General features: G+C 40.2%; 1 protein-coding gene across 8 annotated transcripts in view; it reads left to right on the forward strand.

Moving 5' to 3' along the window:
• The window catches only part of nav1a (neuron navigator 1a), a 216824-nt gene that overhangs the window by 39754 nt on the left and 164342 nt on the right, over positions 1-12728 (forward strand). For 5 of the 8 annotated variants that reach the window (XM_067446893.1, XM_067446894.1, XM_067446895.1 and 2 more), the window contains exon 4: positions 8389-9153. The exons of 2 other annotated variants lie outside the window; for them this stretch is intronic. In XM_067446893.1, coding sequence (XP_067302994.1) covers positions 8389-9153 — 765 coding nt within the window. Of the gene's footprint in view, positions 1-8048; positions 9154-12728 lie in introns of those variants that run through there. One more of the 8 variants, XM_067446898.1, reaches the window with a different exon arrangement.

The raw sequence follows: 12728 nt of genomic DNA on the forward strand, positions 1-12728 counted from the left end.
GTTCCTCTGGTCTCTGTGGCTTTGTTTGGAAACCTCGGCCCTTGGACTGAGTCACACTCGGGTGTGGTGTAGCTCAGCCATCTTTTCCTTTTTAAGAAAGCTTTAACAAGTAAACAGACAGGCTTATACTTTAAGCCAAAGAGATACATTTATTCAACCACGTGTTGTGTACATTTTAGGCAGAACTTGTGGCTAAAGCTGAATAAAATGAATACATAATATTATCAACTCATGAAGCTTGTTGTTTTGTTAGCTGTCTTTGCTTTTTATATTGCTTTCATATGCTGATAATTGTGGACACTTATGGCCATGGTTAGGCTAGAAAACTAGGCGCAATGTAGCGGCAGCAAATCTAAATTGCAGCGAGAGTCATCTAGATACTTTAGGTTGGCTTAGGAGCTGTAAAAACCAAACTCTGGTCTGGCCAATCATATCGTGTATAGAGTCGGTGGGTGGGGCTTAACATAATAACGGCAGAGTTGCGAGCTACTAGTAAACACAGAAGCTGGAGAACGGCGGTCTTTCGAATCAGCTTTGACCGCGACTCCGGAAGACTTGGAGTTAAGCTTTTCTCTGAGAAAAGAACAAAGAACGGCACTGAAGTCATTCTTAAGAACGGAAGATGTGTTCGGAGTTTAGCCGACCGGATACAGTGAATGTTTAATCTGTCAACTAGCTCCGTTTCACGTTGCTCTGGTTGGTTGTAGCGCTATCCTATTGAATTTGAAAGACAACAGTTTATCCCGCCCAACGGATTGGGCCCTGAGTTCCCAGACCCAACATCTCGATGTGAGTCTGGCTTGTCAGGCTAGGCCATGGTATCTATGATCACAAAATACATTATATAAAATAATTCTCTAAAGGTTTTAGTGCAGTCTTGTTCTGTTGTTTTAGTAGCAGTGTCTTAATTCTCCCTGTATGGGGAAATTGGATAACAACTGTAACACTGAAGACAAAAATTATGTACTGTATGATGTACGTAATTTTCACTCTATTAAATTTCACAAATAATTCTAAATAAATGGCAGTAGAGGAAGACTGAAGTATTATACTCCAATCTGTTTGTGTGTGTGTGTTTTTTACAGTGTAGACAAAGTTATCTTTCATGTTTCAATAAATGAATAGGATTATCCCCTTGAGATGTACCACCAATCAAAACATAATAACAAAAACATTACAACACACAATAACCAGTACAATCAACAACGAAACAAACAACAAAACAAGCAATAATAAAAAGCAAAACTAAAATACTATATATACAGGTCCTTCTCAAAAAATTAGCATTTCATGAAAAGGTTCTCTAAACGAGCTATTAACCTAATCATCTGAATCAACTAATTAACTCTAAACACCAGCAAAAGATTCCTGAGACTTTTAAAAACTCCTAGACTGGTTCATTACTCAAAACCGCAATCATGGGTAAGACTGCCGACCTGACTGCTGTCCAGAAGGCCATCATTGACACCCTCAAGCGAGAGGGTAAGACACAGAAAGAAATCTCTGAACGAATAGGCTGTTCCCAGAGTGCTGTATCAAGGCACCTCAGTGGGAAGTCTTTGGGAAGGAAAAAGTGTGGCAAAAAACGCTGCACAACGAGAAGAGGTGATCGGACCCTGAGGAAGATTGTGGAGAAGGACCGATTCCAGACCTTGGGGGACCTGCGGAAGCAGAGGACTGAGTCTGGAGTAGAAACATCCAGAGCCGCCGTGCACAGGCGTGTGCAGGAAATGGGCTACAGGTGCCGCATTCCCCAGGTCAAGCCACTTTATGGCTACAGAGAAGCAGCACTGGACTGTTGCTCACTGGTCCAAAGTACTTTTTTTTGGATGAAAGCAAATTTTGCATGTCATTCGGAAATCAAGGTGCCAGAGTCTGGAGGAAGACTGGGGAGAAGGAAATGCCAAAATGCCTGAAGTCCAGTGTCAAGTACCCACAGTCATTGATGGTCTGGGGTGCCATGTCAGCTGCTGGTGTTGGTCCACTGTGTTTTATCAAGGGCAGGGTCAATGCAGCTCGCTATCAGGAGATTTTGGAGCACTTCATGCTTCCATCTGCTGAAAAGCTTTATGGAGATGAAGATTTGGTTTTTCAGCACGACCTGGCACCTGCTCACAGTGCCAAAACCACTGGTAAATGGTTTACTGACCATGGTATTACTGTGCTCAATTGGCCTGCCAACTCTCCTGACCTGAACCCCATAGAGAATCTGTGGGATATTGTGAAGAGAAAGTTGAGAGACGCAAGACCCAACACTCTGGATGAGCTTAAGGCCGCTATCGAAGCATCCTGGTCCTCCATAACACCTCAGCAGTGCCACAGGCTGATCGCCTCCATGCCACGCCGTCATTTCTGCAAAAGGATTCCCGACCAAGTATTGAGTGCATAACTGAACATAATTATTTGAAGGTTGACTTTTTTTTTTTTTTAGATTTTTTGAGCTGTATGCCAAAATCATCAGTATTAAAACAATAAAAGACCTGAAATATTTAAGTTGGTGTGCAATGAATCTAAAATATATGAAAGTTTAATTTTTATCATTACATTATGGAAAATAATGAACTTTATCACAATATGCAAATTTTTTGAGAAGGACCTATATATATATTTTGATTAGTTTTTTTTTTAATGTTTTTGTCTCTTATGCTCACCGTGGCTGCATTTTTTTTATTGGGGAAAAAAGTAACAGTAACAGTAATATTGTGAAATAGGATTTTGGGGAAAGAACTTTATACACAGGAATACAGTACATTTTAAAATATATTTTTAAAAAAGTATTTTTACATTTTAATAATATTTCACAATATTACAGTTGGGAGAGACTAAAACATTAACTTTCCAAAGAGATCGCTGTGGAAAAGTTTCTTGTCTAACGTGTCTCAAATGATTTTATGAGGGAATGTCAAAAACCTTTAGACCAATTCTTTCTATAAATATTATTATTAAGCATTAACGTAAGCTGTTAAAGTTTTATTTAAATATACACTGCTGTTCAAAAGTTTGTTAAAGGATTTTTTAAAATATTTTTTTTATGTTTTAACAACATGACAAACGAGTCATATAATTGCACTTTGAATGTTTGCCTCGAACAACATTTTGAGCTACTCTGAAGTTTGTCCAGCGGTTTTGCACTGGTGTCGGGGTCGCCAGCGCAGGACAGTCGGCTCAGTGTTGGAGCCCCACGAGCGAGAGACCAGGCGGCGCTATCTTGAGCCCACGGTCAAAACAGAGTGCTGTTTATAAGCGAGGGCTTCCCCGTGAACAGATCGAGCTCTGTGTGTTATTCCTTCCACTTTATATCTGCTGTGACATTAATGTCTCTATTGGGAGGAACTTTGGACCAGCTTGCTGGTTTGGATCTGTTTGCCTCCTGACATTAGGAACACAAAGTTAGAATTAGGTTAGCACATTTGGTGTAAATACATTGCGTAACTCGTCTCGGACTGTTTTTAAAATGGAATGATACTTTAAATCATGTGCTGTTGCTTTCCTGTGGTAAAGTAGGCAATAAATCTTAGACTTGCACTGAAGAAGAGTGCCGCACTTAGAGACCAGAATGTCATTGAGATGGGCTTTTTTGAGTAGGCAACCACCTAGCAACACCTTAGCAACTACCCAGAACATAGCAACATCAGACCATTTTAGTGGGAAATTATGTTTGTAGTATTATTATACACTCACCTAAAGGATTATTAGGAACACCTGTTCAGTTTCTCATTAATTCAATTATCTAATCAACCAATCACATGGCAGATGGTTCAATGCATTTAGGGGTGTGGTCCTGGTCAAGACAATCTCCTGAACTCCAAACTGAATGTCAGAATGGGAAAGAAAGGTGATTTAAGCCATTTTGAGCGTGGCATGGTTGTTGGTGCCAGACGGGTCGGTCTGAGTATTTCACAATCTGCTCAGTTACTGGGATTTTCACAACCATTTCTAGGGTTTACAAAGAATGGTGTGAAAAGGGAAAAACATCCAGTATACGGTAGTCCTGTGGGTGAAAATGCCTTGTTGATGCTAGAGGTCAGAGGAGAATGGGCCAACCGAGGTATGCAGCAAAGCATTTGTGAAGCCACAACACACACAACCTTGAGGCGGATGGGCTACAACAGCAGAAGACCCCACCGGGTACCACTCATCTCCACTACAAATAGGAAAAAGAGGCTACAATTTGCACAAGCTCACCAAAATTGGACAGTTGAAGACTGGAAAAATGTTGCCTGGTCTGATGAGTCTCGATTTCTGTTGAGACATTCAGATGGTAGAGTCAGAATTTGGCGTAAACCGAATGAGAACATGGATCCATCATGCCTTGTTACCACTGTGCAGGCTGGTGGTGGTGGTGTAATGGTGTGGGGATGTTTTCTTGGTGCCCTTTAGGCCCCTTAGTGCCAATTGGGTATCGTTTAAATGCCACGGCCTACCTGAGCATTGTTTCTGACCATGTCCATCCCTTTATGACCACCATGTACCCATCCTCTGATGGCTACTTCCAGCAGGATAATGCACCATGTCACAAAGCTTGAATCATTTCAAATTGGTTTCTTGAACATGACAATGAGTTCACTGCACTAAAATGGCCCCACAGTCACCAGATCTCAACCCAATAGAGCATCTTTGGGATGTGGTGGAACGGGAGCTTCGTGCCCTGGATGTGCATCCCACAAATCTCCATCAACTGCAAGATGCTATCCTATCAATATGGGCCAACATTTCTAAAGAATGCTTTCAGCACCTTGTTGAATCAATGCCACGCAGAATTAAGGCAGTTCTGAAGGCGAAAGGGGGTCAAACACAATATTAGTATGGGGTTCCTAATAATCCTTTAGGTGAGTGTAGTTGTATAATGTATTTTTTAAACGCTTTTGTGGTCTTCAAAAGGGACCTGAAAATGACTGACTGCTAGTATGCAAATGAAATATTTTTGAATACTTTTCATAACGGCCTTAAAGAGTAGCACCAACACTGTTTCCATTTAAAGTGCATTTGAATATTTCTGTTTGCTCTTTGGATATCCGCCAAAAACTCCAAATATATTTCAGGAACTTCCATAGACTTTGTTCAGCGATTTTCTTATTGACTCGTTTAATTCCTTTTTTAAGTTGCCATCGGGAATTTGTGCATTAAGTGACTGATGGAAAGAAACTGAGGTATTAACACAGCATATTAATGGATAAGGTAATGTACCTCCTAAAAGCATGCAGTCTACTTGAGCCTATTGATTCATCGGAAGATAAATGTTGAGACATATATGTTGAGTTCAGGTTATTAAGCACATCAGTAGTAGTGCCTGCAAACTTGGTGAGATAAACTAAGTTGCTTTTTCAACCCCGTGTCCTTGAGCTAAGATGTTGTGTGAGGTCAGTTATTTCCACTTGGATGGTCTGTTTGGTAGAGCTCGGCCTTGTTGAGATGAAATGACAGAACTAAGTAGAGCGCTCTCAAAAATTGATTCCAACATGCCTAGATCCCTTTCGGCTTCGGAGGAAGGAACTGTGTGCAGTCTTGTGTGTCTCGTACTGTTGTGACATCCTCTTCCAAAAGCTGGTGAAAAAGCAGGGCCATCCTCTGACAGAATGGAGGCTGTTCCTTCCGGAGCTCAATCTTTTTTTCTTAAGGTAATTCAGTGTGACACATCAGAGCCAGAACCTAATTGTCTTTACATATAGCCTGGAGTGTCATGCATTATTATTTATTTTTTAAGACAGGGCACTATTGGCAGTTCTGGCAAACTTGGCTCCCCGGATAAGATAAGATATGACTAGAGAAAAAGAAAGTTTTTTTTTTTAAATATAATAATTTTTAATGTTCATTTTAATGAAGATATTATTATTATGTTTTTTCATGCCAGGGGATTTTCAAATTGAATATATCATATATAATGTTTTTTATATGATTCTAGCAAAAAATTTCAAATGAACCTTTGTTCAGTTTTGAGTGACTGAACAAAGTGTGGGTAGATGAATTCTCCTTTCTTTGGAAGATGTGACTTTAATGGACTGATCATGTGATTGGGTGCTATCTGCCATGATTTATATGTAAGGAATAATTGATAATTGGCCGTTAAATTATTAGAAAAATAATGCACACCCAACCTCAGGTGTGCATTATTTTTCTAATTCAACGGCCCAGAGTCAAGAATATTCAACTCATGCTATAGTTACCACACCTCAACATTTTGTTCAGATGACGTTTGTCAGATTAAGGAATACTCCATTTTTTTTGTTTTGAAAATAGGCTTTTCCAAGTCCCCTAGTTTTATTGTTTTTGAATCCATTCAGCCAATCTCTGTATCTGGTGGTAGCACTTTTAGCATAGCTTAGCATACATAATTGAATCTGATTAGACCATTAGCATCGCGCTCAAATTAAACTTTCAATGTTTTTCCTATTAAAAACTTGATTCTTCTGTAGTTACATTGTGTACTAAGCCCAACAAAAAAAAATGAAAAGTTAAGATTTTTTAGACCGATATGGCTAGGAACTATTCTCTCATCCCTGCGTAATAATCAAGACTGTGGTCTGAGATGACAGGATGGGGGGCTTCTATGATATTAAACTGCATTGCCTATAATAAAATATAATGCATTTCAAACCTGAACCAAACATATTTTTATTTAAAGATCAACTGTCTGTTAGTCTTTAGCCTGTCACGCACAAAAACACATTAAAATCATTAACTCAAATGTCACATCAGACACAAAAAAAAGCCTGTTGTAAGTAACAGTGCGTGAATCAGACCTTTCTGTATAGCCTAACGCTAATTAGCTTAAATGAAAATAACGAAATAATTGTGTAGTGAAGTATTTTTTTGTACACAGTGCCGTAAACAATCAATCACTCCTTTACGCCTGCAACTCAACCTCCGCAGACAGTTTTTAATGTTTATCAGACAATACCTACTCAAGATTTTGCTTTAGTATAATTTGCGGGACATTTAGGGCCAGATTCGGGATTCGGGACAACAGTTTAGATTTTGGGACTATCCCGAATTTTTCAGGACATCTGGTCACCCTAATCACTAAACCCTGGTCACTAAAGACCTGAGGGATGCATTTAAGGGTTAAAACACTATTGTGTGTGGGACTCATTTCTTAAGCATCTCGTCCCAAGTCTCCGTTGCTAATTCCAAAATGTCATTTTAGATTTAGTAATGAAGACTAGAGCCACAACACACGAGTGTGTGTCCATACTGTATATGTGTGCGTTAAGCGGGAGAGATAGTGAGAGAAAGAGATATGTGCTTTTCCATAATAGCTAATAAATGCATTATACTTAATAAAAATGTAATTTTGTGGTTGTAGTTTTATTCCCTATTGTTATATGTTATATATATTTCTTTGCTTGGTCAGTGTGGATGTGGGTTTTGGTTTTGCTGTTGTCGGCTGTAAAGACATTTGAAATAACTGAAATCATCTGGCGAAGTGATATGGAACTGTAATGCGGTCAAGACCTGCTGGAACTATTTTAGCCATGCGTTTCCCTAAAAATAATTGCACACCTTACAACGTTCATCAATCAATCAGAATTCAACAGCATTCAACAGCCCCGTAGTATAAGTGCAAACCAATTATAAAAGATTTGTACAGACAGTTTAAGATTCTGACACGTTATTAACATGCAGCAACCACAATTTTTACAGAAGCTCATGGAGCGTACAAAATAGTCATCAGCTTCTGCAATGTAACATTTCTTAAAATCAATACAAGTCTGACAGCATATGGTTACTAGTGATAGTCATTGCAGTGAAAATAGTATTGGTTTTATAATGACAGAGCCCTGTAGGGAACCAAATAGGACCAGTAGAGGAAGTATGCTGACAGGGAACTGTTTAAAAAGACACTGTAATTTATCACAGGTCCATACTTATAACACTTGTGAAGGGGAGCAGTATAGCATCTTTAGAGTGGGTGTGTTGGAGAGAGAAAGAGGAAAAGAGAGAGAGAGAGAGCCAGAAGAGATGGGGGAGGAGGGTGTGAGTGGTTGAATGAGTGCGGGGGAGCAAGGGGAGGGACCGTTTCTGCGTCTGTCTTCTCTGTCATTCTGCTGCTGCACAGCAAAGCAGCGAGACACTGTTGAAGGGAGGAGAGAGAAAGAGAGCAAGAGAGAGAGAGAGAAAATGAGTGACTGGGTAGCACTAGAGCAGCTGCAACTGAGGCAGTCTAACTGAGCGGACCCAGATGCTGGATTTACATGCAAAAGACACAAGATACACGGATTACCTCTTCAATACAGGATCTACCGACTGCCCTTTCTCTATTTGTTATTGGAGAGCTAGTTCTCCCTGTGATAAGGATTTGGCAGCAAGCGACAGAGCTTCTTTTTTTCTCTTTTTTTCTTGATTGTAAAACCATTTGACTCACTGATGCTTTTACGTGGTTTCACGCAGGAGGAATGCTTGGGGGTAGCCCAAGAGGACAAGGAGTAGATCTGGAGACTGAGGCTGACAAAACCTCCAAAGCCAAGACCCCACAGGGCCAGGCGGGTGCCAAGGAAGTTGGGGGCATGGCTGCGAAAAGGGGCAAGTCAGGGCTCCCACAGGCTACTCCGCGGGCTGAGCTAAAGGTCTACCGGGCGGGAAACTCTGAGGGTCGTCTTCCAGTTCCTAGCAACCTGCGCAAGCAAAAGTCCTTGACCAATCTCTGCGTGCTTACGGATGCTGAGAAGAAGATGCACCTGTACCAGCCCAAGTGGTCGGACGACATGGAAAAGCCTGGGGCAGGTCAGAACAAGTCAGGCAAGCTCAAAGATGCCGGAGGGGGTACTTGCAAGGGTATCCCTCTTTCTAAAAACCTTTCCAAGTCGGAACATTCACTGTTTCTAGGAAAGCCAAAACCCTTTAGCCCGCCTTCCAAGCTGGGGAAACCTAGTCGGATACCTAAGGGTCCTTATGCTGAGGTCAAGCCCATTAGCAAAGCTCAAGAGCTGGCAGATGATATCAAGTCGGATGATGAGATCTTGTCCAGCAAGGCTAAGGCTAATGGTAAGAAATCAGTAATTGGTACCTCCGGAGCAGCCACCCCGGGTGAAGGTGGAGGAGGAAAAGATGCACCAGAACCAGAGGAAGGAGACAAGACCTTCCTAAAGGTGGACCCTGAACTGGTTGTAACGGTGCTTGGGGACCTGGAGCAGCTTCTCTTCAGTCAGATGTTGGGTAAGTGATCACAAGATCCACTAATCTGCTTGCAACGCCGAGGAATGAGCAATGCTTCCTGGCTGGCAGATCCAGCATCACCTTCATAGCTCAACCCAGCCCTGCTCTTGCTTAGCAACCGCCTTGCTTTGTATTTCTCATTCATCCTGTGCTGCTCACACAACTATGCACAATTTCTTTATTCATACATCTATTCTTGACTCAAAGCTGCATCTGCATGTTAACGATTATGACTGCTGCATTTCAAACACTGCGTGGTTCCATTGAACAATCGCCGCATCCCTTTTTGTTTACATTGCAAGCTCATGTCTTGCATCTGTGCACGTATTGGATGAGACCAATCTGCGCTCCAATCGGGGGGTAGGGGGTTTATCCAGGGGTATATTTGCCTTACCATTGTAGTAGAGTTGACATACTGCCCTAATCTTTAGAATGTGCGTCCTTAGCTTCTGTTTTTGGATGGCTACTTTGATTACCTCAACGGTAAGCCTCAGTTCTGCATACATTACTGTAAATAACGTGAACTCTAGAAAACAGTTAAATAAATGATGCTGGATGTCATTGTGGGAACTTAAAAATAAACCTTGAATTGCATTCAAGTCATGGCGGGCAACATATTTAGCCTTGCCGCTGGTGCCATTGATCTCTGGGGCAGTTGACAGATGGTCCCCCTCTCTTTTCCTCTCTGCCCTTCCCTCTCCCTCTTTCTGTTACCGGGGTACTTCAAAAGAGAATAATAGGGATGTCACACTCTTTGAGAAGGTCAGTGACTCAGAATGAGATGGCAACGACACATTAACTCTGTGTGTTTTGTTTTTATTTAAGAATGCATTAACAGTCCGGTGACTTATTAGCTATTTACCTTTGCACTCGGCTATTTTTTGGTCTTCTCTCACGTGGTACTTGAACACATATTTAAGTGTTGATTTGAGTTTGATTAGCAATTAGCAATTCTCTCAACAATCTGACACTGAGCAATAGTTTAAATTCTAAGCTTGTGCCTCAGTTTAGACCTCTATTTTCATGTTAGGGTGGGAAGAAAAAAATAAGGTGTGAAGTGAATCCATTGAGTTGAGATATGAGAAAATGGAATTCAGTCTATTAGCTATTCTCATTTCCCCTCCTTCCCTGGAGCTTATTTTGACCTTGCCGCACGACACCTGCTGAGCGGTGGGGGTGGGCAGAATTGGAAAAAAAGTCTTGTATTGTACGGCTGATCCGGATTTGATATTCCTTTCAACATCTTGACCTCCGTACATTACTGTTGATTCCTTTAGCTTGTGCTGCCCACCGGGGTTAGCTGTGCAAGGGAAGGTTCAAAGCTTCCCTCTAGGGTTTAAACCATGCATGTGTGACTGACTGCATTAGTATTGCTTGGCCACTGCCTCTGCTTTTGACTCAATTACACAAGACTCCTTGCCTCCAATCTGTGTTGTTGTGACACTGGTTGTTACGGGGGATTCTTTTGTGCAATGTCAATATGAAGTACTGCCCTGAAGTACTGAAGTTTTGCCTGTTTTTACAGTTGTAATGGTAGCTATATAGTAGGAGATAAGATGAACAACAGAAAGAAGGTGTGGGAAGAGGATCAGGAGTCATGTCTGCATGAGCAGCACTGTAGTAGGTTGACGAATGAGCGCTGCCAACCATGCAACAACTTTGATACCGTTCAAAATTGTTGTATCAGTTTAACTGGCAAGTCAAGCCAATTTATAATTATGTAAATCCAGTCTTGAGGTATGTGGAGACCTTCTGCTTAAATGGATAGTTCACTCAAAAATGAAAATTATCCCATCATTTACTCACCCTCAAGTCATCCTATGTGTATATCACATTCTTCTTTCAGACAAATTTAAGTTATACTGATAAATATCCCGGCTCTTCCAAGCTTTATAATAGCAGTGAATGGCAGCGCAAAATTTGAAGCCCAAAAAAGTGCATTCGTCCATCATAAAAGTGCTTTACACTGCTCTGAGGGGGTTAATAAAGGCCATCTGAAGTAAATCGATGTTTTTTTGTAAGATAAATTTCCATATTTAAAGGGCTAGTTCACCAAAAAATGAATAAAAAAAGAAATTTATGTCATTAATGACTCACCCCAATGTTGTTCCTCACCTGTAAGACCTCCGTTCATCTTCACACACAGTTTAAGATATTAGACAACAGTCATGAATCAGTGTATCGATTCATGATTTGGATCGCGTGTCAAACTGCTGAAATCACGTGACATTGGCGATCTGAATCATGAATCCATCCGCAGATTCATAACCGTTCGTATCTTTATTTGAGGTTTGAAAAACAAACGCCGAAGAGAAGACAATGCTGAATAAAGTCGTAGTTTTTGCTATTTTTGGACCAAAATGTATTTTCGATGCTTCAAGAGATTCTGATGACACTGATGTCTCATATGGACTGTGATGATGTTTTTATTCCCTTTCTGGACATGGACAGTATAGTGTGCATACACTTGCATACGCTCTCGGACTAAATCTAAAATATCTTAAACTGTGTGTGAAGATGAACGGAGGTCTTATGGGTGAGGAACGACATTAGGGTGAGGAGTTAATGACATCAATTTCATGTTTTGTTGAACTAACCCTTTAACATGTTATAAAGTAAAATATCTAGCTTGAGGGGGGCCAATTACGTATTCAACTTACAAAAAAAGTGTAACGGTTCTTGCAGTTCAAATACGATTTTAGTCGACTAAATCTACAGTAGATTTACCTGTAGTCTCCTTAAATCGAATGAGTTTAGGTAAATTGTAATTCATTAATTGAGCATTTAAGCATTACATAACTGACTGTTACTTGAACTGACATTTTGACATTATTGTGTGGTTGACATTAAAAATATATGAAAGAGAGCTTAATTCACTGTTTGTTTGTTTGTTTGTTTGTTTTTAAACATCTATATATAATTTTTATAACTTTCTATTTTTGCTTTAGTATGTAGGCTATATCAGGTTAAGCAAAAGCTTCAAATATGTTTGTTTATTTATTTTTATTTTTTATTGAATTACCAGTAATGAAGATTAACTATTATAAACCTATTATAAACCTGATACTTTATTGAATATGTGTCACAACTACTGGTCTTTCCTCCTGACTATGAATTAAATGGGAATTAAATTAATTAGAGTGTATTGTGTAAACAAAAACAAATATATTTTGCATGACTTTTAATTATAAACAAGCTCGAAATACACATTGACTCTTATTTTGAAATGCCTGCACCTTACTATTGCAGTTGCAGGATGCTCATTCAAGTTCAGACGAGAGATATAAAATATGCATTGTTGCAACCGTCTAAAACATATTGTCATTATTCATCAGCATTAGTTCATAAGCAATAGCCTGGCATAAATGTGCTCTATTTATTGATTGACGCGCTCCGAAGCGCTACATTGGAGATGCATGAGCCTGTAGGACGTTATAACTCAAATGTGCCGATCTTTCACACAGCGTTTGTGACTGGACCTCTTCCCTAATCGTCCCTCCCGAACATTTTGGTCTTGTTTTTATTCGTTGACGAAAATCACAGTAGTTTTCTAGTTTAGCATTAGACTAGTTTTT

Source organism: Pseudorasbora parva, chromosome 6, assembly GCF_024679245.1.
Source record: "Pseudorasbora parva isolate DD20220531a chromosome 6, ASM2467924v1, whole genome shotgun sequence".
Taxonomy (NCBI): Eukaryota; Metazoa; Chordata; class Actinopteri; order Cypriniformes; family Gobionidae; genus Pseudorasbora; species Pseudorasbora parva.